Source organism: Equus caballus, chromosome 21 (assembly GCF_041296265.1).
Source record: "Equus caballus isolate H_3958 breed thoroughbred chromosome 21, TB-T2T, whole genome shotgun sequence".
NCBI lineage: Eukaryota > Metazoa > Chordata > Mammalia > Perissodactyla > Equidae > Equus > Equus caballus.
The window spans coordinates 17,896,804-17,920,823 of record NC_091704.1 but is presented as its reverse complement, the minus strand read 5'-3'; the positions used below and the strand labels follow the sequence as shown (position 1 = coordinate 17,920,823).

Here is a 24,020-nt window from a genome sequence, read left to right as displayed (position 1 = left end):
AGAGGCTACTCCTGATCACACACACTCTGGGTCACCCTCATCAATGCATCATTCGGCAGAAAGGAAGTAACCATACAAGTACCTTTCCCAGCCAAGGCTCAAGTCCTGGAATTTTCCTAAGAGCAGTGAAGGGTTGTGCCAACCAGCCCCCGCATCCAGCTGAGATCTGACATAGCCACGCGCACCCACCCACGGCCCTCCCGCCTCGTGTCCTCCCGACTGGCCTCTCCTGCTGCTGGCTAGCCCTTCTTGACACAAAGGATACTATCAGGGACCTTGATGACGTGGCCGATCCCTTTCCACAGGGGCGCCAGGTCCCCTTTGTACCGCAGGCATATCTCATCCCCCTGCATGAGCCGCATGTCTTACAGGGAGAAGACAGCAAGAAAAAGTCAGCGTTTTCAACACATGCCGAGACTGCCACCATGAAGATTCAAATTAAGGGACACTTTACAAGGGCAAAACTAGGAATTTTATGCTACTTATAGTCACAAATATTTTAAAACTTAAAATCACCTCTTAACCAAATTATGACTAAATCCTCATTACCAGAGTCAGTCTTGGGCAAAGTGAAGTAGGCGATTCTCTTCTTGTTAAGGCCCAGGTCCCACCTGACCGTGATGTTATCTTGAGTCTGAGCACACGAAAAATAAGAGCCCCATTAGCCTGTAACACAGACACGCCTGGACTCCTCGTGTCTGGGTTTCCACAGGCATGCGCCCTATGGAGAACCTCACCAGCCATGATGTTGGGGTGCAGCAAGCAGCACCCCACAGCCTGAAACACCAACAAGGGCATATCTGGGAGAGAAACCATTAGGAGCCCCAGAACCCACATAAGATGACCAGGAGACCCCCACATGCCATCTGCTCTTGGAGGTCTGTGGAGGAAGAGAAGGAAGCCAACGACTGAGGACACGGCCCGTGAGCCTTGGAACTCCTGCTTTCCAGACACACTCTTGGTGAGACTGGCACAAGGAGCGCCCTTGGTGTGCCACGGGCTCCTCAGGTCTGACTTTCGTGGCTGTGGGCAAGGGCTGGCAACCTGACTGTGAAGAATTTTTGTTGGATTTAAAATCAGAAAACGCTGAGGCCAGTGTTTTGCTCCGAGTGAAGGGCCGTCTGCCCACAGGTTGCTCCTTTGCCTGCCCTCAATCCGAGGGTCCATCTCCCTGGGCACTGTGCTTGGCCCATGGCAGCGTCCACAGCCTGCAGAGAAAACTGCCCTCCCCAGACCTTGGGAGACAGGCTTTGTTAAAACAACCGACCCCCCCCCCACCCCCAACCCCCACACACATCACCTGGGACTCTTTCAGTTTCTTGTCATAGTCAGCCTCCAGCTTGACCAGAGGGCCAAAGATGTTCTGGTACTGGTAGGCGTCCTCGTACCGCAGGAGGACGTGCTGCGGCTCCTCGTCCACCCCTGGCTTCTCCAAGTCCTCTAAGGTGGCGGAAGGATTTTCCTAGAAGACAAGAACCTGCATCATGTCCCTGTTCTCACCGATATTCAATGTGAACTCTATGTGAGTTCACCAGTCACCAGATGGACAGGGCACACTCATCGCTTCTTAGAACGAGCCAACGCTGGGCTGACCTGGAGAAGGGCACCCAGGAGCCAAGGGTGTCTACCCCACAAGGAGAGCCCTCGTGTGGGGAAGTGGATCATGCTCATGCCCCAGCTGCCGCTCCCGACCCTCCCCTATGGGGTTACACCAACGGGATGAATCTTGGTGAAAATACCCCAGGTACACAGCCCAATACACCTCTACCATCAAATGGGTGTGTTCTCCACCAAACGCCCAGTACTGAACTGGGAGACAGGACACTCTGTCCAGGCTCCCACAGAGACCACTGGTTTCTCTGGCTGTGTAAACAGAGGGGGAGGCTCGCCTCCCCATTTCCTCCTAACCCTATGCTGTGCCGACAGGTGCCATGCCCTTTTCTCTGAAGGGCTTCCATGGAGAACTGGGTCTGCTGGACAGGGTGGGAAACCCACTACGTGAGCCGGGAGCACCTCTCCCCTTCACTCACGGGGCTGCTCTGGGCCCCAAGTCTCCCACCTTTGAGACCCTGACCCCTTTCCCACTGAGCACTCATCCCCAACCTAGTGTGGCCTTGGCTCACACACATGACAGGCCTGAGGAGGTTCTAAAGTGCCCTCACAGTCCTGTCTGGCTCCTCAGGCCCAGACTCCTTCTGATGTGTCCACCCACAGCTGCCCAAGGCCAGTTCCTGCCCTCCTCCTTCCCACCACCCACCCTCGCCCTCAGCAAGAGAATAATTCCAACGACTAGAGCTTTCCTTTCCCAAAGGCCTGGTGGGAGGCGTCCGCGGCACCCATGCTCCTGGCAAGGGGCCACTCCAGGTAGAGGCTGAGTGTCCCCCAGCATCTCGTGTTTCTGAAGACACTCCGCTCCACTCCTCTCCCTGCCGTGAGCCAGAAACCGGGGCTGTGTGGATTTGCATTCTCAGCAGGCCCTCACCTTCCAGAGCTCCTCCAGCTTGTTGATCTGCTGGGCAGTGATCTGCCGAGCCCGCAGCTGCTCCTGCTCAGAAGGGATCTTGACCAGCCAAGACAGGAAGCAGCGGTCCTGGATCAGGGGCTGCCACTGCGAGCTGTCCCAGTTGATGTCCTTAAGGCTGCTTTGGCTGGCACAGGGCTGCCTGCAGATGCCCCAAGGGTGGGGAGAGACCAGGTGAGCATGACCTCTGACCCCCAAGGCTTAACCCTTCACCCCAAGTGTTGTCCCTACATTTTATTGTCATATTACCTTTAAGTTCTTAGTAATAAACTGCATCTCCCCACACTTGGGCTCTGAACTCTTAATTAAAACTCAGAACAGATTTTGTATTTACAGAATTGTTTCTATGATTTAACCAGCACACACCCCAAAAGAGTCACTGGACACTCCTAGCTCTCTAATAGGCCCCAATCCCCTGATGTCCTCACACCTCGCCAGGCGGCAGGAACCATTTTCAAGCATTTTAAAGCTCCACCGGGTCAGCAGCCGGGCTGAGAGGTGGTCCCCGGGAACTTGGTCCCGGCCTCACCTGCACAGCAGCACCACCACGGAGTCGGCCTTGGCGGGGATGAAGCCAAGGAGGAAGACGTTGCGGCAGCCACAGTTGTAACACTCCAGGACTGTCTCCCCCAGCGGCCCATCCTTGTGCAGAGTCACCTCTTTGCACTTTGCCCTCACGAGGTGATTTACAATGTGGCTGAAATCAGGAAATGATAAATAGTTAACACCCCAAGTTTGGCTTTTCACCACTTTCAATTTTCGAGCCCCGTTAAAAGTTCCGGTACCGTTCACGGTCCATTAGCAGGGGCGGTCACACCTCATCCATCTGGCATCCCTGGGGGTCCCCTCCGCCCCTGAACTGGCTCCCCACCGAGTGCAAAAATCAATCTGACTAGAACCATTTATAAGGAAAACTTTCCTAACACGTTTCACATAGTTTCTGATTCTTTTTTTTTTTCAGTTGCTGCTTTCTTAAATCCAACGAATCAGACCTAAAGGAATTAGTCACTGGGGCTGAGACTGCTATCTCGGAGGCCCCTTCCACTGCTCCTCTCTGCTCTTCAGGCTTCTCTGCCACCTCTTTCATAGTCACTTCTTGTGGCGCCTGTGCCTGCTTCCAGGAGCAGCGGCCCCTCCTACTTTGCTGCAGGTCAGGAAACCTGATAACCAAACGTATTAGAAACCTGAAGACAGTGAAAAATACCAAGAAGGGGGCTCAGGGCTACTCTCCAGAAGCAGAAGGCTGGCTCCAAACTGCGTGAAACCCCCGCTGCCTCAGCTCTCTGCTTGAGGCTGAGTGGCCAGGACACTGCCACCCTTACTGTTTCCGGGACACAGCTCACCTAAACCAGGGCCTTGCTGAGCCCCCTGGTGGCTGAGCTCCGCCCAATGCCCCCCAACACTGCGCCGCATGGGTCTCAGCTAACAAGGCTCCCCGCTGCGTGCCCTGCGATCTGGATCTGCAGCCTGGCTGCACGCTTGTCAGGCCTGAGCGCACCCACTGGGCCTCCAGCCCGCCTTGCTGCTGTCCACTCTCCACCTCAGGACACCCTTTCTGCCGCAAGCTTTGGCTCAGACCCTCTCTGGCCCCACAAAGCCCTTCCAATTCTCTAACCAACCGTCACTGTTCTTGGTACCCCTTAAGTCCCCTACTCGTCATCTGCAGCCACCACCCTGGGCTTTTTCTCCGAATCAGCGATTTCCTCTTGTCTTTTCTGCACCCACCTCACCCTAGTACACTGGAAGCTCCCTGAAGGCCAGGGGCTGCCCACATCTTCATAAGCTGGCCTCACACAGCCACACAGGGCTGGTTGACCGAGCCTGTTTTCTCTTAGAGGCCCTTCGCTCACTTCCCTGATCTTGGCTCTGGTGACAGGAAGCTGGGGTTGCCAGCTAAGACAAGGTTTATTTAATTGCTTTTCCTGAAGAAGAGGAACTAATGTAAACACAGTAACACTTAAATTACCCAGAACATTCTGAAAATGGGACACAAGTCTCTTTTGGTCATGCTGAAGACGTTTTTCCTTTGAAGTCTTTTAAAAACATCAGCCCCCTTTCTTGTCTTGCTCAAAATCCCACAATTCTCATCGCCAACTCCAAGATAACACGAGATCTGACCACTCTGCAACCTCAGGCGGCATGAGACGGTGGGGCCCAGCCCTCGGCTGCTGAAGGCAGAGGAAGGGCAGGGGCTCTACGCACCTACACCTGCCATTGGACTTTTGTCACTTTCTCTCTCCAAAACATGAACCTCAGAAGAAGATGCTTCCTTCTTGCTGGCAACATAGAGCCCCGTTCCACTAAGACGCCGTTCTACTTCTCTGTGACAGTGGAGTGAGTCGTCATACAACACGGGAGCCCCAGAGCAGCTGCCAGGACAAACCCTAGCTCGAGGTGGGGGCCGAGGAGTCCCACCACTTGAGCTAGACAAAGAGACTGTCCCCTGGAATCCAAGCACCAGCACAACTCGGGGTTCACCCCAAACACAAAACAAGGGACCCAGTCACAGCTGCTGCTGATCAACAGCAGGAAGGGAAGCCTAGGGCTGACGGTCAAGTGAACTTAATTTAATCCGATGATTCAGGATCTGGCCCGTATTAGCCTCAGGACTGCTCCAATAAGCTGAGGCCAGAGGGAGCCTTCTCAGGAAGCGGCTCCCATGGATGCCCATTACTGTCTTGGGAACATCCTCCCCAGGCACCCAGTAATGAAGATGAACGGGCGTGCCAGGAGTTCATCTTGCAGAAAAATATAAATAAAAACTGGGAAAGAGAATTAAGCCAACCATACTTGCATAATAAAAAGAACCACAGAGAATAAATCAAGGGTAAATACATTAAGGCATTCACACACCACCATCTGTTTCAAGTTAAACCAGTCACAGAGGAGGGAAAAACCAGGTTTGTTAGCATGATTTTATATTGCGCTTCGCTTCAACATTTCCATAATTTACACACAAATCTGAGCACAGCACTGATTAAAGACACATGCGCGGTTTGGTTATCTACCTGCCAGAAGTATTTCCACGTCCATTACAGAACCACTTCTTGCTGGTATTACAGTAAACCACGCAAGCAGGATCGTGTATTCCACAGTAACTAGAAAAGTCAAAGCATCAACAGTTAAAGCTGGAAGATTGCTCTCTGGTTTTAATTTGGCAGGATGTAAAATTCTTTCCTCTTACAACATTTTTAAGTTTTTCATTAAACACACACTCAACCCAACAATCTCACTAACAAAATCCAATCAGTTCACTGCAGAGGCTTCCTGACCCTGCGAACGCAGGGAGGGGTGGAAGGTGATGTGGAGGCTCTTGTGAGATGCCCCAGGCTGCAGCAAAGACTCGGGTGGTGGAAGTGAGAGCCATGCAATGTGCCAGGCGAGCCTGACAACAGAGGCCTAACACCGCCAAGGCAATCCAGTCTCTCCCCTGGGTCTTCAGTTTTAGGAACTGTAACTTATAAGCAGGGGAATCAGCACCCCTAGGTGTGGGCACAGGAAGGGAAGCTGTGGCGACGCTGCGCTCCACGCTCCAGCAGAGGGCGCCGTGCTCCCGGGACGGCCCAACTCAGACCCAGCAGTGGACAGTCCGGGGTGCAGACTGAGCTCAGCTCGCAAGCACCTCTGGAGACACCACCCCCAGCCTCCTTTTTCTGAAAATCGACACATCAAAAACAAAAACATTGGCTCTCCACTGAGTTCCACATATGTATGAAGCCAAGACTCAGTCTCAAACCAGAACCTTCCCCTCCCCCCAATACCACAGGGACTCGCCCCACCCACTCCATGGGGATAGCAGGGAGGCGAGGGGTCTGCAGACTTGAACCACCTGCAGCTCCACCAGGACCACTTCATGGGCAACCGTGCATGTAACAGGAACACCGATGCCTCACTAACACTCCATGAAAACGTTAGTGCATTAAAGTGAACAAAGAGCCGGCGTAAAGTACAAAGTCTGCCCGCAGAGCAGGGCAGGGAGCGGTGCTGTCCCGTGGCGGGGCAGGCCTCAGAGGGCAGTGCGCCCTGAGCAAGATCATTTCACCCCTTTTGGTCTCAATTTCTCATATGCGTGTAACAAAAAAGCAAGAATAAATGCAGACATGAGGGATGGGTCCTGCTCTGGATGAGAACCCCAAATTTGGTTAACACACAGGTCTACCCACTGACGATTTACTTCCAATTTTTCAGGAACCTTGAACCTATCAGGGAGGCAGCTATTTTACAGAATCCCAGAGAAATCTCTTTGTAGGAGAAATCTTAGCTGCTCTGTTGACCCTATAACCCAAAGGCTCACCAGACATGATGACTCCTTTTATTGAGTGGGGCAAGCACCAGGGAACCACCCCAGGGCCTGAGGAAGGCAAAGAGGGGAATCTTTTCCCCTCCCACTAGGAGAATTAGGAGTGTCAGAGGGTGCTGATCCCACCCTCCTGTCCAGTAACAGGGACTCAGGTGTGTACCTGGGCCTGAGCAACCTCCTTATTCCCAAGGACAGTGCTACCAAGTGTCACAGTCCACCGTCTTAGATGGGCCTCTGCAAAGCCAGCAAACTTACGCAGACCACGGCTGCTTTGGGAGGTGAGTCCCCACCCCACACCGGCGCTCACCTGCAGGCATGTACGGGGAGATCCTTTGTGTAATACGTATCTTCTTCATCTTCTTCGAAGTTCAACTCGGCCAACAACTGGCTAGTCTTGGCAACGCTGTCATCCACAGCCCCATTCTGCAGGATGCCCTCGGGTCCACCAACCTACAGCAGAACGGCAGCGTCACTGGCACCGTGCAAGGCAGCAGCTCCCAGGCCTCAGCCCGAGCACACGACTCCTCCCCAGATGGGCAGCCACAGTGAGCCTCCCACGAAGTGTGGGCCTGCTCTCCACTTTGAGGCCGTACAGCTTCTGATTTGACTCTCCACTCTCTCCTCTTCCCTATCAAATCTACCTGGCCAAAAACAGGGCACTGGTGGCCTAAGCCCTCCACCCTGCCTCCTGCACATCCAGGCCCAACCCCGTCTGGCCACTGAGCCACGACCACAACCAGGATGCTGAGGAAAACACTTCGCCCCCACAACTGAGGGCCACAAGGAGCAAGAGGACGTTTTACATACCAGTTACGGTCCCCGCTGGGGACAGGTGCACCATGTCAGATCAGCGGGCCTAGAACCCCACCACAGTGAACAGCCCTCCCACAGCCTAAGCACCAGAAGCAAAGGTTACAACTCCTGGCAGTGTGGGAGAGCATCCTGTCGTTAGTCAGCAGACCTCCTCCTCTCTGGAAGGAAGGCCCCCCACTTTTTTTGGTGAGGAAGATTGCCCCTGAGCTAACATCTGTTGCCAAGCCTCCTCTTTTCACTTGAGGAAGACTGTCGAAGGCAGCCGTTCTTAATTATGAATTAGAAATTCAATGTTAGGACAATCCATCACCTTACTAAATTTATTACCTTTTATATGTTACGACCACAACATACAAACAGGCAACTGTAGGTAACTCAGCCATGAATTTCACAGGCACGCCTGCTGAGCTCACACATCCACTCGGAGGCACACAGACCCAGCCTGCCTGAGGGGGACAGGTACTCCTTTTTTTAAAAAATTTTATTTATCTTTTTTTTGAGGAAGATTAGCCCTGAGCTAACTGCTGCCAATCCTCCTTTTTGCTGAGGAAGACTGGCCCTGAGCTAACATCCATGCCCCCCTTCCTCTACTTTATATGTGGGACGCCTACCACAGCATGGCGTGCCAAGTAGTGCCACGTCTGCACCTGGGATATGAACCGGTGAACCCCAGGCCACCAAGAAGTGAAACGTGAGAACTTAACCGCTGCACCCCTGGGCCAGCCCTGGGACAGGCACTCCTAATGCTGCCCCAGGAACCTCAGATGGCTGTCAACAGTCCCTGCCATCTCCCCCGACAGGCCACAGCCCACAGGAGGCTGGGCCAGGCAGCAGGAGCTTCGAGGGGGGATGAAGGACGGGTGGGGTGATGGGAGCCCCATGGCAGTTGCCAGGTTTCTCTGAGCTGTAAGACGGGATCAGACACCAGACGGCTCCCTCCCAGAGACCCTGCCACCCAGGGATAAGGGACCAAAACCCAGACCCACCCCGACCCACACCATGCGGGGCCCACTCAGGCCACCACAGCCTGAGCCAGCGGTGCCCACAGGGGCCTTCCCTGCCCACTGCTCCAGCTGCATCACCAGTACAAGCCTATGGACAGCAGTTCTCACAAGGGGGGCATTCTGGAAATTGCAAAGGCACATTTCAGTTGTCAGGAAGTCGGGGTCCTGTCACAGGAATACCTGTGTCTGTAATGGTCTCAACCCAGATGAGAACCTCATTTCAGTGCCTGCCACCAATGTACTTTTTTCATGAAGGCAGCAACTTGGTTAACTGCAGGAAGACTGTGGACTTTGAAGAAAAAATGTTCCTCAAAAGAGGAAAATCAAAATCAAACTTTTGGATTTTTAACACAGAAGATAGTGCTATAGCACCCCCATAAGCACCTCTTCGTGAATCCCTGACCCGTTTTTAAAAGTTGAGGTAGAATACTACAACAAATTTACCATCCTCACCATTTGTAAGTGTACAGCTCAGGGGCAGTAAGGACATTCACATTGTTGTGCAACCACCACCACCGTCCATCTCTAGAACTTTTTCATCTTTCCAAAGTGAAATTGTCCCTATCAAACACCAACTCCCCATCCCCTCCCCCAGCACCCACCATTCTGCTTCCTGTCTCTATGAATGTGCAAACTCTAGGGATCGCATATAAATGGAATCATACACTACCTGTCTTTTTGTGACTGGCTTACTTCACTGAGCATAACGTGCTCGTGGTTCATCCATGCTGGAGCATGTGTTCAAATTTCCTTCCTTTCTAAGACTGAATACTATGCCGTTGTATGGATGGACCGCACCATGTTTATCCACCCATTTGTCAACTGCTTCTAACACTTGGGCTGCTTCCACCTTTTGGGTGCTGTGAACAAGGCTGCCGTGAACATGGCGTACAAATCTCTCTTCAACGCCCTGCTTCCAAAACTTTGGCGTTTGTAGCCAGAAGTGGAGTTGCTGTATTATACAGTCATTCTATGTTTAACTGTTTGAGGAACTGCCAGACTGCCTCCCACAGCGGCTGCCTCATTTGACACTCCTGCCAGCAGTGCACGGGGTTCCAATGTCTCCACATCCTTGCCAACATCTGTTACAATTCTTCTGGGTTTTTTTTCAAAACAGCCATCCTAATGGATGTGAGGTAGTATCTCATTATGATTTTGATTCGCATTTCCCTGATGGCTAATGATGCTGAACATCTTTCACGTGCTTCTTGGCCATGTGTATATCTTCTCTGGAAAAATAAATGTCTATTCAAGTCCCTTGTCCATTTTTAATCAGGTTGTTAAATTTTTTGTTGTGGAACTGCTTTGTTTGAGATTTTGATAGCTGGTTATCACTTCAAAAAGTCACTTCTCCATTTGGCAACACTCCTCCTGACACATACAATAGCAATGCTGGGGTGAGGCTGCCCACAGGAGACAGCACTGCCGACTCACGACATCTCGGTGTGACTGCGCCTAGGCACACACGTGATGCTTTTCTGAAAGCGTGTGGTCAGGATACGGCACATGAATTTCACCTCGTGGGAGGAAGGCAGGCATCAATATCCCACTACAGGAGAGGGCTAAGAAGGTGCTCCAGCTCAGGATCAGCCTGCAGGCCACCCTCTTGGGCTCAGAACATATTTACGTTTTTAAAAGGTTAGATTAAAAACTAACAATATATTCAATTCTGCTTCTTGTTCACAAAGCCTAGAATATTTACTAGCTAGCCCTTTAAGAAAATGTTTGCCAACTCCTAGTCTAGAAGAACTCCTAAAATGTCTTATCAGGTTGCATAAACTTTTACATACAAAGAAACATCCTTGATGATATTTGAATCTTTACTTTGCTGAAACATCAAAATTAGTATGCCAAGTAATACAGGCAACTGCACACACCAGGTGCCCTATCCTACTCACTCCTGCCTCATCTTGGCCTCAGCTCCCATACTTCACCTCCCCTCCAGCAGAGGGCATATGGGGAATGTGTAAGGCTCTGAACAGCCTGACCAGCCACGTGGCGACCCTCTCAGCACCACCTTAGCCCTTCAGGCTTTATAAAGGGCAGGAGAGGCAAATTCACTCAAGGAACTCCAGGGAGACAATACAATGCAGATACAGGGTCAGGTGAACTGTACCCCACTCCCACTAAAGCCAAGGAGGCTGGAGAGAGGAGACCGGATTCCCTGAGGTCCAGTGGGCCCTCCAGCCACCTAGCTAGGGAGCTCACTGTATCCTCCATTACCTATGCCCGCCCACACACACTCAAGACACACACGCATGCTCGGCCCCACTCCTGCCCAGCTGTGACCTGGCCCTGACACAAATGGACTTCTATAGCTGGGCTGTTAGCTTCTCCCTCTACCCTCTGGAAAGTTTTAAGATAAACATTAGCTTCAAAAATACATTTGACCTTAAAACTATAATTAAACGACTTAAAACAAAGTACTAGAAAGTGCCTGGCACAGGATTGAGGTCCTTCAAGGTTATCAACCCCTCAAATCCAGCCAGGACTCCTGGGTCCTGCTGAGCTCAAGAGCGGCAGGGTGTCACTGGGGACACAGTTCCCTCTCCACCTCCGCTCTGGACACACTGTCTGAAGTCCATCTACGAGCTGCTGAGCTGATCGAGGCCTGCAGGGGTTTCTGCCTAGAGACAGTTTCGTAAGACCCACAACAGAACTCAGCTGGCACATTAGAGCAGCAGGAAGAGAGGTCACTCAGTCCCACAGAGAAAAGCACAGAAACTCAAAAATTACCCCTGAATGTGCTGATAAGAACTTTTAGACCACAGATTTTTACTCCAAACCTTGTAAGCATTGTACCACTCAGCATGAAATGACCTTCTGTCCTTCAGTCTCTGAGACTACTGGTGCCCTGGAGCCTTTGCACTCACTGTCCTTTGGCCTCTGCACAGCTGGCTCCCGGTCCTTCAGGTCTTGGTCCACAGGGCACTTCCCAAGGAGGCTTGCCCTGACCCATGTGAGAGGCCCCGGGACCTGCTCCCCTGCTCTGACCACAGCACCTAGAACTGAGCCCACACCCGGGGAGGCCCTCATAGTGTTGGTGGAATAAATGCATCTTCTCATCCAAAACAAAGGCTGAGATATAAAGTGACTCATCATTTATCCTTTTATCCCAAGGTTCAAATAAAAAGACAGGAGTGGGAAATGCCTTTCCCTCAGGGTAGCTCCCTGGTCCTGAGGCAGAGAGGAGCTACAGCCTCTGAGTCCCTCCTTAGGAAAAGGCTAACAGAAGGGTCGGGCCTCCTCCAACTTTCGAAAAAGTTTCAAAACCAGAAGCAGAATGAACAACCCACACCCCGTCACCTGAATCCACCAGCCACTGACATTTCGCCAAGCTTACTCTCTCCCTGCCAGTCTGCAAACACAAGCATACATGCGCACACACTTTCATTTTCCCGATCCATTTCAGTCAGAGGCCCCAGGACAAGAGCTTTCTCCACATAACCACAATACAAGTACCCTGCTCAGGAATAACAATGATATAATACTGCTATTTAATATGCAGAGGCACACTTCCCCAATGTCCTAATAATGTCTTTTATAGTTTTTTAAATCCCAGATCCAGTTAATGATTGCAAATTGTAACGTCTCTTTAGCCTCCTTTAATCTATTAGTTTGAACTTCATGAAATTGCTGAGATTTGACCATTCTTGACCTAAGAAGGCGGCGACTTCACATGGCACCAGGCAACAAAGCAATCCCCAGGTTCTGCTTTCTACCGTCATTCTAGATAGAAAGCCCTCCTCCCCTCCCTTTTTCAGTGGACCCTTGTCCCTGGCCCTGGTCAGTGTGTCCAAATCCATCCCCGCAGTTCATTTCAATGCTCGGAGTATCCCCAGCTCTCCTTGGGCTGCCCCAACTGTCCAGCCCCAGGATCAACCACTCTCAAAAAAGCCCACAGACTGAGACAGAATCCACTTCACACCTGCAGGGAGGAGCCAGGGTGCGACAAGGGGGTCAGTCTAGAAGGCGGGACACCTCAGAGGACAATGAGCTGGACTGGACCCCGGCTCAGTGGCATGAAAAAAAGAAGAGGGATAAGCTGCCCTGGACAGCAGGACTAGGAGACACGATGATCACATTAACACTGGACCTCATTGGGGTCTGGACCAAGCAAAGAAATTTTCTGACAAGTGAAGAAACTGTGTAGAAAAGGAAGCCCCACGTATCAGATCATCCCAAAACTACTGTTGGTGCTATTTGTCTGCAACAGCAGTGTGGCTAAAAGAAAGAACCCTTTTTGTGTTTCTAGAAATGCACACTAAATGCTGTAACTCAAAAGGGTCAAGTATCCCCAATCCACATGGCTCAATTTCACAAGTAAGGGTGAAATGGCAGGTGAGATTGGCTTTAAAGTACTTCAGTGAAGGAGAAGAAAGAAAGAGGAGAGGAAAATCTTCACAGCTGTCGCATCCAGGAGACATCTACATAGGCAGGGTTTGCTTGCTCTGCTTATACGTTGGAGAATTGATAGTAAATGTTTTTACACAATACAGGTGGACAAGGCAGCCGCCTGGAATCTGTGCTAGCTCTGTGGAGCCACACACTCGAAATGAGTGACAGAAGACAAGCACAGCTCTGACCAAACGCCTTCCGCCTCGGGATGAGGAGAGCCACCTCTCCAGGCTCACTGTCCTCCCTGGCAACTGCCACCCTCAGTTGTGACAAAGGGCTATCCACAAAGCTCAGCAGGCAGACTAAATCAACAGTACGTCTAGAAGCCCTCTTGGCCAACAGTCTGCAGGGATCCCAAGAAGTCCAACTCACAAGCTGCTACTGAACCAACACAAATAAAAAGGCACAAGGACCCTCTGCCAGCCATGGGATCCCAGGATCCGGCAGTGCCCTGGTACTCTGGTAGCACAGGTACGTGTACACACACACAAAAGGGTACACATCTGATCACAGTGCCCTCTGTCTGAGCTCCCCTTCTGGCCTTGGCCACACTTGGCCAGGTCTCCCTGCTGCCTAAGCGCCCTTCCTCTGACATGCGGTCACAGCACCCCTCAGCAGCTTCTCAAGGCTCCAAGATACAGCCCGAGCCCCCTGGCACGGCACACGGGCCCTTGGCGACACCCACTGTCCCTCCACACCAAGCCCCAATATCCCCACGTTACAGGTGTTGATGACTACAAAGATTAGCAGGAGGAAAACTGGAGGAGGAAAGGAAAGAAGAGGCAGAGTGAAAGAGAAATCGAAGACAGCTAGCGACTGTCATGATGGCTGCAGAGCTCGGTAAATTTAAAAACACTGACTTGCACACTTAAAAACAAGAGGACTCCATGGTATATGATCAGACCTCAATAAAGCGATCAGAAAGGCATCTCTTTTTTTTGATTGTGGGAATGGATTGAGAGAGAACTTTGCCTTTTAATTAATACCGGTATTAGTGTTAACTTTTCCCCCAATCATGCTGGATCTGGGTAAAGAGATTACCTGGGGTTCAGAGAGTCAGAAGTCATTTTGCTTATTCACCACTAACTGACACATGAGCCCTCCTCCTTTCTCCTAATCACTGGGAGAGTCCTAACCATCTGGAACCAAACCCGGGAAATCCAATACAGGGCAAGTGCTGGGGGAACACTTGCCAGAGGTCCGGCAGGTGTGCGGCACCTTAGCTCCAATCTTCTCAAGGTGCACTTACATCACAGCTGTACTAACCGAGCGTTCACAAAACCGGATGGAAAAAGGCTCGCTCACATTTTAAACTCACCACTTTCAGGGACTGTGGGACTGTGTGGAACTCACTACTCCTCCTCCTCCTCCTCACAAGCTAAGTAAGGGTCAATAAGCAGATGATCTGTCTACCTGACGGTCAAGGATATGTCAGGACAGCCTTCCGTGAATTCTGAAAGCAGCAAGGACTATGCTTCTGAAGACTGGGTAGCAACTCTTTATCCAAGAATCTCATCACTCGAAGAGGAAAGAGAGGCCCAAGTCTGTGTCTTCACGAGTACAACAGAAGACGAACCTTTGTTTATCCGTCCACCTGGCGATGGTCCCTGGGTTGTTTCCCGTCTGGGGCTCTGTGAATGAAGCTGCTGTAACGCTTGGCGCAGCCTCACATGTGGACCACCTTTGCTCCTCTGCTGGGCCACAGGGGTCTGGGTGAACCGTCCCACCAGCAAGGTAGGAGCATTCAAGAGGTATTTCCAGCCTTTTTAAAAAGTCTGAGCCACTCCAATGGGCAGGTAGTGGTATATCCAGGTGGTTTTTACTTTTAACAGTTTCACTGGGGTATACCTGACATACAATAAACGGCGTATGTTTAAAGTGTATAATTTTATAAAGTGACATACGTCAATGTACATACACACCCGCGAAACCATCACCGCAATCAAGATAATGAGCACATCCATCACCCTGAGGCGTCTCGTGCCCTGTCAGCCCTCCCTCATTCCCTCCCCTCCCCCAACCAGTGAGTTATTACTATAGGTTAGTAGCACTTCCTAGAGTTTTATATGAATGGAATCATAGAGTATGTGCTCTTTTTTTGTCAGAGTTCTTCTTTCACTCAGTACAGTTATCTTGAGATGCATCCGCCTTGCTGCATGTATCAAGTTTGTTCCCTTTTTTGGGTAGTGTTCCCAACTCTTAAATTTTCATCATAATTCCCGTGGTTGGAGGAAACACAACAGTAGCACAAGTTAAGAGGAAATATTCCAACTGGGCAGACCAGGCTTGTAACACCAGCTATTATGCAAAGGACTTTTGAAATTCCCTTCCCTTCCTTTGAGGAGTGAAGGAAGGGCCCAGGAAAGGGTCAGATACCCAAAAGAAAACTGTCGCTTTATCTTAAGGACACTTGGCAGGACTGTGCCAATGCTTTTCATTTCAACGGCTTTGATAAATATCAGTTTCATTATGTAAGCAACAAAACGAGTGTTATTCGACCCAACTCAGAGCTCAGCAGGGGTCACTCCTGGCTGCCATTCTCCCACCCCTGCCGTGACGCCTTCTGCCTCTAAACAAACTTTCAGGTAAAACTGTGCAAAACTGGCAGTGAGGACTGACAGCAAAAGTGGCTGCATACTGGAAAAGAGTCTGGCAGCTCCAGAGAGGGTTATGCAGAGCTACTACACAACCCAGCAATTTCCACTGAAGACATACACCCGCAAAGAAACTTGTACACCAATGTCACAGCAGCACTACTCACAACAGTTCAAAGTGGAAACAACCCAAACGTCCACCAACACACAGGTGGATAAACACAATGTGGTCTGTCCATACTGTGGACTATTACTCAGCCATAAAAAAGAATGGAATAGATACACACTACGACACGGACGAACCTTGAAAACACACTCAGTGAAAGAAGCCAGACACAAAAGACTACATATTGTTATGATTCCACTGATACGAAAGGTCCAGAGTAGGTAAATCCAGAGACAGAAAGACAGCGGTTGCCTGCGGTTGGAGAAGGGAGGACTGAAGGCTAAGGGTTGCAGGGTTTCTTTTTAGGGTGATGAAAATGCCCTAAAATTGATTGTGCTGGTGGTTGCACAACTCTGAATGTACTAAAAGCCACTGAATTGTACACTTTAAATGAGCGAATCGTATGGTGTGTGAATTCTATCTCAATAAAGCTGTGAGGCAAAAGGGACCACACAACACTTGACAATTCACAGCCACTCATCCAATGAGATGAAAGGAAAAGGCATTCAGAATGGGAGTTTTTTTGAGTCTTTCTGGAAGCCCCATCGTATAGTTGGTTACACAGCCAACTCCTGAGGACAAATAAGGAAAATCCTCCCCAATGCTGCAGGCAGCCAATGCCACCAACTGGCACAGAAGATAATTAACTTTCTTCCACTTTATGATTCTATTCAGACCTTCCTACCCCCAAATTCAGGGAGTCCTCTTGTGACACAAAGGATATCACTCTCCTTTCCCCAAAACAAATCAAAAGTTAGGCTACAAATGGGTGGCACGTCAGGGTTCATTAAAAGGAAGGAAGACAAACCCTTTTGATGTCATCAGAACTCAAGTGAGCTCAACTGCCGGGTTTATCTACGGTAGAGTATTTTAATGCTATTATTCTGTATAGTGCTCAGGTGCAGGAAAATAAATTGATTACTTCAACCGAAAGAGAAGGACACACCCCTCAGTTAATCAAAAACAGATGGCAAGGAACGAAACTGGAACTCAGAGCTGCCCCAGGTTTGCTGTTTTATACGGGCTGCAGTTAAAAAGATTTGCAATAAAACAATTACCTTTCACAACCCTGAGCTGCCACAGAGCATGGCACACTGCTCAACCAAGAGATCTTTATCCTCAGCCTTCCGGGTACGCTGGACACAAGCTACAGACAGCACTATCTGGTCCATTCACACACGAGTCCAAATTGCATAAATGTTTAAAAACAGACAAAAATATAGCTGCCACCCTCATTTCACAGCTGTGGAAAGAAAGGTCTACAAAGTATGAAACTACAGGTGTTATCATCAGCGTCCAGCGGCTCATTCATTTCTCCACGCAAACTCTCCCCTCCGCTGCCTCCCTCCACCATATGTAAACAAAACTGAGAAACATACATACTTGCACACCTGTTCCCCCGATGCCCCACCCATCAGGCTTCTATTTTTAAGGAGTCTTGGGTTAGAATGAGTCAAGTGTTTTCTGCTTTTATTAACAGCTAAAAGAAAGCCCAAGTGGGTGGTCTACCCACAGGAGTGACTCAACCAACGAGAATGCAAGCCCCCTCCCCCAGGACAGGATCTGAGCTCACTCCTGCTGAGGATGGGTGGCTCCCCCAGCCCTGGCAGTGGGTCCTCACACCAAGGGACACCTGTGACAAGGTGAGCATGCAGCTCCTGCCTGGTTGAAAATTCAGGAAAATAAACCTGAGGGAGATGCTGGGCACAGGGAACTCTGGTAAACGGAATCTGAGATCCAGAGGATGACAGCGACATTCCCTGGGACCCCAGCCAGCCCCCTCTCTCACCCTGGGGCAGGGACCCAGGTTCAGGAAACGTACACCTGATACTTCTCATAACCAAACCCCAATTTAAAATACCTAAGTAGCCTTCGCTAAATGTTCATGGCATTAGAAACAAAAGTTTCCGACGTGGCGGGCCCATTTATGTAAAACTCACTATCACTGCCTTTGGAGGAACAAACTCAAACCCAACTTTTCCAAGGCAGGGCTGTGGAGTTACGTAACAAGTCGGTCTCAGCAACAGGCAGTGTAAGGAAAAAACAAAACAACCTGCCTCTGAATAATCTTAACAGCCAGCGAGCGTGGGGCTCTCGGCTGGAGGCAGAAATTCCCTTCCCGTCCCAGGAGGCTCGACCGTCCCCTCGCCGGCGTCCCCGCGCCCGGGGAAGTTTGGAACCGCGGCGCAGCGGGCATGAATGAGGGGTGCCCCGATGGCTGCGATCACAGGTGGGTGGCGGGGCAGGGCGGCCGGACCGGCCAGAGCGGGCACCGGCGTAGAGCGCCGGGAGCTACCTTGAGCAGGGCACGGACCCAGCTGGAGGGGCACTCGGGGGCAGCTCACCCCCGACCCGGCCGGAGTCGGAGCCAGGGCAGCTCACCCTGGACAGGCCCGGAAGAAAAGTCGGGGCCGGTCACCTAAGACCCGGCCTGAGCCAGACCCTGAGCAGATGAGCCGGACGCAGCCAGAGCGGGACTCGGACCAGGAACCGGGGCAGGTTCCTCCGGACACGTCCTGAGCGAGAGACCCCAAACCGGGATCCTCCGGACCCGACTCGAGCGCGGGAACGGGGCAGGCTGGGCCGGCAGCTCCCCGGCCGCCGAGGCGAGGCCCGCCTGGGCTTCCGGCGCCGCCATGTGCCGCTCACCTGCGCGTCGAGCTGTCCGGCCGCGGCGCCCGCGCCCACGCCGACCGGGCCCCCCGCGCCGCCGCCGCCGGGGCCGCCGGGGGGTGTCTGCGTCTGGCTGGGGAGGGTGAAGTCGGTGAACTCGAACTCGGAGCCCTGCGTGTCAGCGCCGAGCAGCTCGGCCTCCTCGGTGTCCAGAAAGGTGAGCGTCTGCGAGCTCGGCCCGTACGCCTCCACGCTCATGGTGCCGCCGCGCAGGGCCCTCAGGCCGGCTCCGCGCCGCACTCGAGCCCGCCGCCGCGCTGAGGCCTAGGCCGCAGGCCTCGGACCGCCGCCGCCGCCGCCGCGCCCGCGCCCCTGGACCGGACCGAAACGCCCGCCGCGGCGCGACCCGGGCCGAGAGCCACGCGCGCTGAGCCGCCGCCGCCGAGCCCCTCAGCCGCCTCTCCTCGCAGAGCCGCCCGCCGCTCGCAGCCCCCGGCAGGAACCGCCGCCGCCGCCGCCGCCGTGCGCGTGCGCGAGCCCGACGCCAGCGCAGGCGCGCGCGCTCCTCGCGGACGCCTCCAACCGCGCCCGGACGCCGGGAGTCCAGCGAGCAGACGAAGGGCGCAGTGCGCACGCGCGGGAGGCGGGGCTTCCAACCGCCGTCGCGGCGGCCGCACGAGGACGTGGCCCCGCCCTAACCGCTGTCCCGTGGCGCCCAGGTAGCGGGCGGTGCGGACGTGGTGACTTCTGCCGTAGGGACGGCGGCGATAATGCCTCGGCTTAATTGAACGCTAACAGAATGCCTTACGTAGGTGGTCTTGGACCACCCAGTTGGGGAGGCTTGGCGGGACCGGCGCGCCCTCATCTCTCGGAGAAGCTCCCTGGGCCTCAGTTTCCCCATCTGTAAAATGGGGGTGCCTGACGCATAGTATAGGCTCACTGTGCGTTGACTGAACAAACGAATGGGGACAGTCCTCAGCAGGAAGCCTGGCGCTCGCAAATGGTTGTTGCTGCTGCTTCCGACAATGATACTATTATTCAAGAGGCGGTATATGAGGAAGTGATTGGGAGCAGTAGCTCTGGGGTGATATCCAGACCTGGCCACCTACTAGCTGTGTGACTTTGTACAAGTGAATTAACCTCTGTGAGCCTAGGGTTTTCTCTTCTAGGAAAGAAGAATAATAACCATCAAGATGGGATGAAGAATAAATGCACTACTATTCACTCCCCTAATTATTAAGTATTCATAAAGGAAAGTTCCACGTGGACAGCGGTTGGCTTTGTCCATCACACGCTCTTCCCCATGGTAAGAATGCCCACACACAGTGGGTGCTCAGTAAAAGATTGTCCAAGTTCAGCTACTGCTTTATGAGCCTTAATCTGCTAACTTCAAGCCTCAGCTTCCTTTTTTGTAAAGTGTCTTGGAGAGCCCTCCACTTCCCCTTCTGTCCCAGGATTCTGGGGCTCTCTGAATACTTGAAGTCAGCTCACAGGGCTCCTGGTGAGCACAGCTGCACTAATAGTTCCTGATCCTGTATGGTTCCTCGTTTTCCAATATTCCTGTCACGGTATGATAAGAGGTTCCTTTTTCCTTCTTCACATTTTTTCTGGTCTCCTACTGTGCACTAAAATGTGAGAATATAGAAAATGAATAATTAGGTGCCCTTCTCCAGGAAGACACAGTTGAAGAAAGAATCCCAACAAGCCAATGGATAGTTTTGATAAAAAACAAAGCCCTCAGGGACAGCTCTGTGGCCAAGTGGTTAAGTTCGCCCGCTCCGCTGCGGTGGCCCAGGGTTCGGATCCTGGGCGCAGACATGGCACCGCTCGTCAGACCACGTTGAGGCAGCATCCCACATCCCACAACTAGAAGGACCTGCAACTAAGATATACAACTATGTACCGGGGGGATTTGAAGAGAGAAAGCAGAAAAAAAAAAAAAAGAAGATTGGCAACAGTTGTTAGCTCAGGTGCCAATCTTTAAAAAATAAATAAATAAATAAAACAAAAAACAAACAAAGCCCTCTTTGGGAAATATCCAATTTAATTGGTAGAAGCATATAAGACCAATCTGGTAACAGTTTTAAATGCATGCCCCTCTGCACCTTTGATCTCCCAATTCCACTTCTAAGTGGAATTTCCTACATACACTCAACATTTGCAAAATGACATTTTGGATGGTACACTAAAACATATCTGTTTAATACGGAAGAGGTCGGTAATGGAAGAAGGGAAAAAAAAGATATAGACATATAGAAAACAAATAGCTTCATGGCAGAAATAAGTCCTTATCAGTAATTACATTAAATGTAAATGGATTAAACTCTTGACTTAAAAGGTGGTTTTTGTCAGGTGAATTTTTTTAAAAACAGGATTTAACTATATGCTGTCTACAAGAGACTTACTTTAGACTCAAAGACACAAATAGTTTGAAAATAAATGGATTGGGGCCAGCCTGGTGGTATAGCGGTTAAGTGTGCACGTTCCGCTTCTTGGTGGCCCACGGTTTGCTGGTTCAGATCCCAGGTGCGGACATGGCACCTCTTGGCAAGCCACGCTGTGGTAGGTGTCCCACGTATAAAGTAGAGGAAGATGGGCATGGATGTTAGCTCAGGGCCAGTCTTCCTCAGCAAAAAGAGGAGGATTGGCAGCAGATGTTAGCTCAGGGCTACTCTTCCTCAAAAATAAATAAATGGATAGAAAAAGATATTACATGCAAACAGTAAGCAAAAGAGAGCTGGATTGGCCTTTTTTTTTTTTTAAAGATTGACACCTGAGCTAACATCTGTTGCCAGTGTTTTTTTTCTTCTTCTTCTTCTTCTCCCCAAAGCCCCCCAGTACATAGTTGTATATTTTAGTTATGGGTCCTTCTAGTTGTGGCGTGTGGGACGCCACCTCAGCATGGCCTGATGAGCGGTGTCATGTCTGCACCCAGGATCCGAACCGGCAAAACCCTGGGCCACCGAGGTAGAGCGCGAGAACTTAACCACTCGGCCACAGGGCCAGCCCTGGCCGTATTAATATCAGATAAAATAGATGTTAAGGCTAAAATTGTTACTTGAGACAAAAAAGCATTATATAATGATAAAAGTTTTAATCTCTCATGAAGGTATAACAGTTATAAACATAGACCCACCTAACAACAAGCCCCAAAATACATGAAGCAAAATGTGATACAATTGAAAGGAGAAATAAAGAGTTCAGCAGTAACTATGGCTTGCTACAGAGCAGTGGAGTCAGAGGCTTAGGGAGCTTGGAATGTCACAGTGGACTTATCGGTCAAGACTCACCCTCAGAGGGTCTGGAGGACACAGCTTTCACCATGACTGTGAGAAGTAAATCTGGGAGGGCGCCCGCCCACCCGCCCCGGCATCTCTGAAGAGCGCTGTGATCACTCTTCTCTGTAGGCCAGAATTGATAGTGCTAACTGCTGCCACCGAATTGGGAAACCTAAATGCGACGAGAGTAATTGGATCCTGGGGTGGCAGGGGCCAAGTGGTGGCGCTCAAACACTGAAGGCAAGGGAGGTGTCGTTGCCACAACGGACAGCAGAGTGTGAGCCGCAACCAGGACAGCCTCACTCGCGGAGACCTGTGGCGTTGACCAGGCGGTCGTGCTGTTCCTAGAAGTGAGGCAGGTGGGAACCTCCTAAACTCTTACTGGATCTGCATAAGCAGAAAAGTTCTAGGTCAAGTGAACAAAAGTCTAACTTGAGTCATAAAAACAGAGTCACAGCCCTCTCAACCAATTCCCAGACTTGAGCTGGTTCACAGACCTAGAAGCCTTTGAGTGAAGGGGAGGCTGAGTCCCCGTGAGGAAGGACCCCGGTGCACGACCGAAATGTCATACTGTACATCTTTCCCCCAGCCTTTCCCCTTGGGACCTACAGCCCTTTACCAGGGTGACTATCGTTAGGGAAGGGAAAATAGAGCTTTCAGGGACTAATGGACACTGGCTCGGAAATGACGCTAACTCTGGGAGACCCAAAATGTCACTGTGGTCCACCAGTCAGAGTAGGGCCTTATAGAAGTCAGATGACAATGGAGTTCCATCTCACAATGGCTCCAGTGGGTCCCTGAACCCATCCTGTGGCTATTTCCCCAGTTCTGGAATGAACAATTGGAATAGGTACACCTAGCAGTGGGCAGAATCCTCACATTGGTTCCCCGACTGTGGAGTGAAGGCTCTGATGCTGGGAAAGGCCAAGTGAAAGCCGCTGGAACTGCCTCTACCTAAGACAACGGTAAACCAAAAGCAATGCTGTGTTCTTGGGATTCCACAGATGAGTGCTCCCATCAAGGACTTGCAAGATGCAGGGGTGGCGATTCCTACCACATCCCCATCCAACTCCCCTATTTGGCCTGTGCAGAGGACAGATGGGTCTTTGAGAATGAGAGTGGATTATCATAAACTTAACCAGGTGGTAACTCCAGCTGCAGCTGCTCTGCCAAACGTGGTTTCATTGCCGGGCAAATTAACACATCCCCTGGTACCTGGTATGCAGCTACTGAGCCGGCAAATGCCTTTTTTGCCATCCTTGTCCATAAGGCCCACCAGAGGCAGACGGCCTTCAGTTGGCAAGGCTGACGACACATGCTCACTGTCCTGCCTCAGGGGTGTGTCAACTCTCCAGCCTACGTCATGATTTAGTCTGCAGGGGTCCTGATCACCTTTCCCCTTTACAAGATAATCATATTAGTCCATGATGCTGATGGCATTACGCTCATTGGACCTAGTGAGCAAGAAGCAGCAACCACTCGAGACTTATTGGCAAGACATGTGCATGTCAGAGGGTGGGAAATAAATCCAGCTAAAATTCCGAGGCCTTCTACCTCAGGGAAGTTTCTGTGGGTCCAGTGGTGTGGGCCGTGTCAGGATGTCCCTGAGGTGAAGGATAAATTGTCGTATTTGGCCCTTCTTACAACCAAAAAAGAGGCACAATGCCTAGTGGGACTCTGTGAATTCTGGAGGCAACATGTTCCTCATTCTGGCCCATTTAATGAGTGACCCAAAAAACTGCTAGTTTCAAGTAGGGTCCAGAACAAGAGAAGGCCCTGCAACAGTCCCAGCTGCCATGCAAGCTGCTCTGCCGCTTGGGCCGTGTGACCCAGCACGTTCAATGGTGCCCGAAGCACCCATGGCAGGTAGAGAAGCTGACGGAGCCTTTGGCAGGCTCCTAGAGGAGACTCGCAGCACAGGCCTTTAGGATTGGGGAGCAAGGCCCTGCCGTCCTCTGTGGGTAATGACTGTCCTTTTGGGAAACAGCTTTAGGCCTACTCCTGGGCTTTAGCAGAGACTGAACACAGAACCACGGGCCAGCACGTTACCACATGGTCTGAACTGCCCGTCGTAAGCCGGGTATTGTCTAACCCATCAAGCCATAACATTGGGCATGCAGAGCCACACTCCATCATCAAATGGAAGCGTATACACAAGATGGGCCCAAGCAGGCCCTGAAGGCACAAGTAAGTTACGTGAAGAAGTGGCCCAAATGTCCATGGTCCCCACTCCTGCTACGCTGCCTTCTCTCTCCCAGCTTGACCTCGCGCAGAGTTCCCTATGATCAGTTGACAGAGGAAGAGAAATCTTGGGCCTGGATTACAGATGGTTC

The 24,020-nt window shown here is 51.3% G+C and overlaps 1 protein-coding gene across 2 annotated transcripts in view; it reads right to left on the bottom strand.

Moving 5' to 3' along the window:
* The window catches only part of UPF1 (UPF1 RNA helicase and ATPase), a 35,758-nt gene extending 14,650 nt beyond the window's left edge, over nucleotides 1-21,108 (bottom strand). Inside the window, exons 1-8 of one of the 2 annotated variants that reach the window (XM_023625524.2) lie at nucleotides 18,446-21,108; nucleotides 7,129-7,271; nucleotides 5,530-5,619; nucleotides 3,051-3,218; nucleotides 2,483-2,663; nucleotides 1,301-1,462; nucleotides 517-634; nucleotides 266-364 (exon numbers count right to left, since the gene is read on the bottom strand). In XM_023625524.2, coding sequence (XP_023481292.1) covers nucleotides 266-364; nucleotides 517-634; nucleotides 1,301-1,462; nucleotides 2,483-2,663; nucleotides 3,051-3,218; nucleotides 5,530-5,619; nucleotides 7,129-7,271; nucleotides 18,446-18,667 — 1,183 coding nt within the window. In that variant the 5' untranslated portion in view covers nucleotides 18,668-21,108. The remainder of the gene's footprint in view (nucleotides 1-265; nucleotides 365-516; nucleotides 635-1,300; nucleotides 1,463-2,482; nucleotides 2,664-3,050; nucleotides 3,219-5,529; nucleotides 5,620-7,128; nucleotides 7,272-18,445) is intronic. The other variant, XM_023625525.2, reaches the window with a different exon arrangement.
* Nucleotides 21,109-24,020: the final 2,912 nt, after the last annotated feature.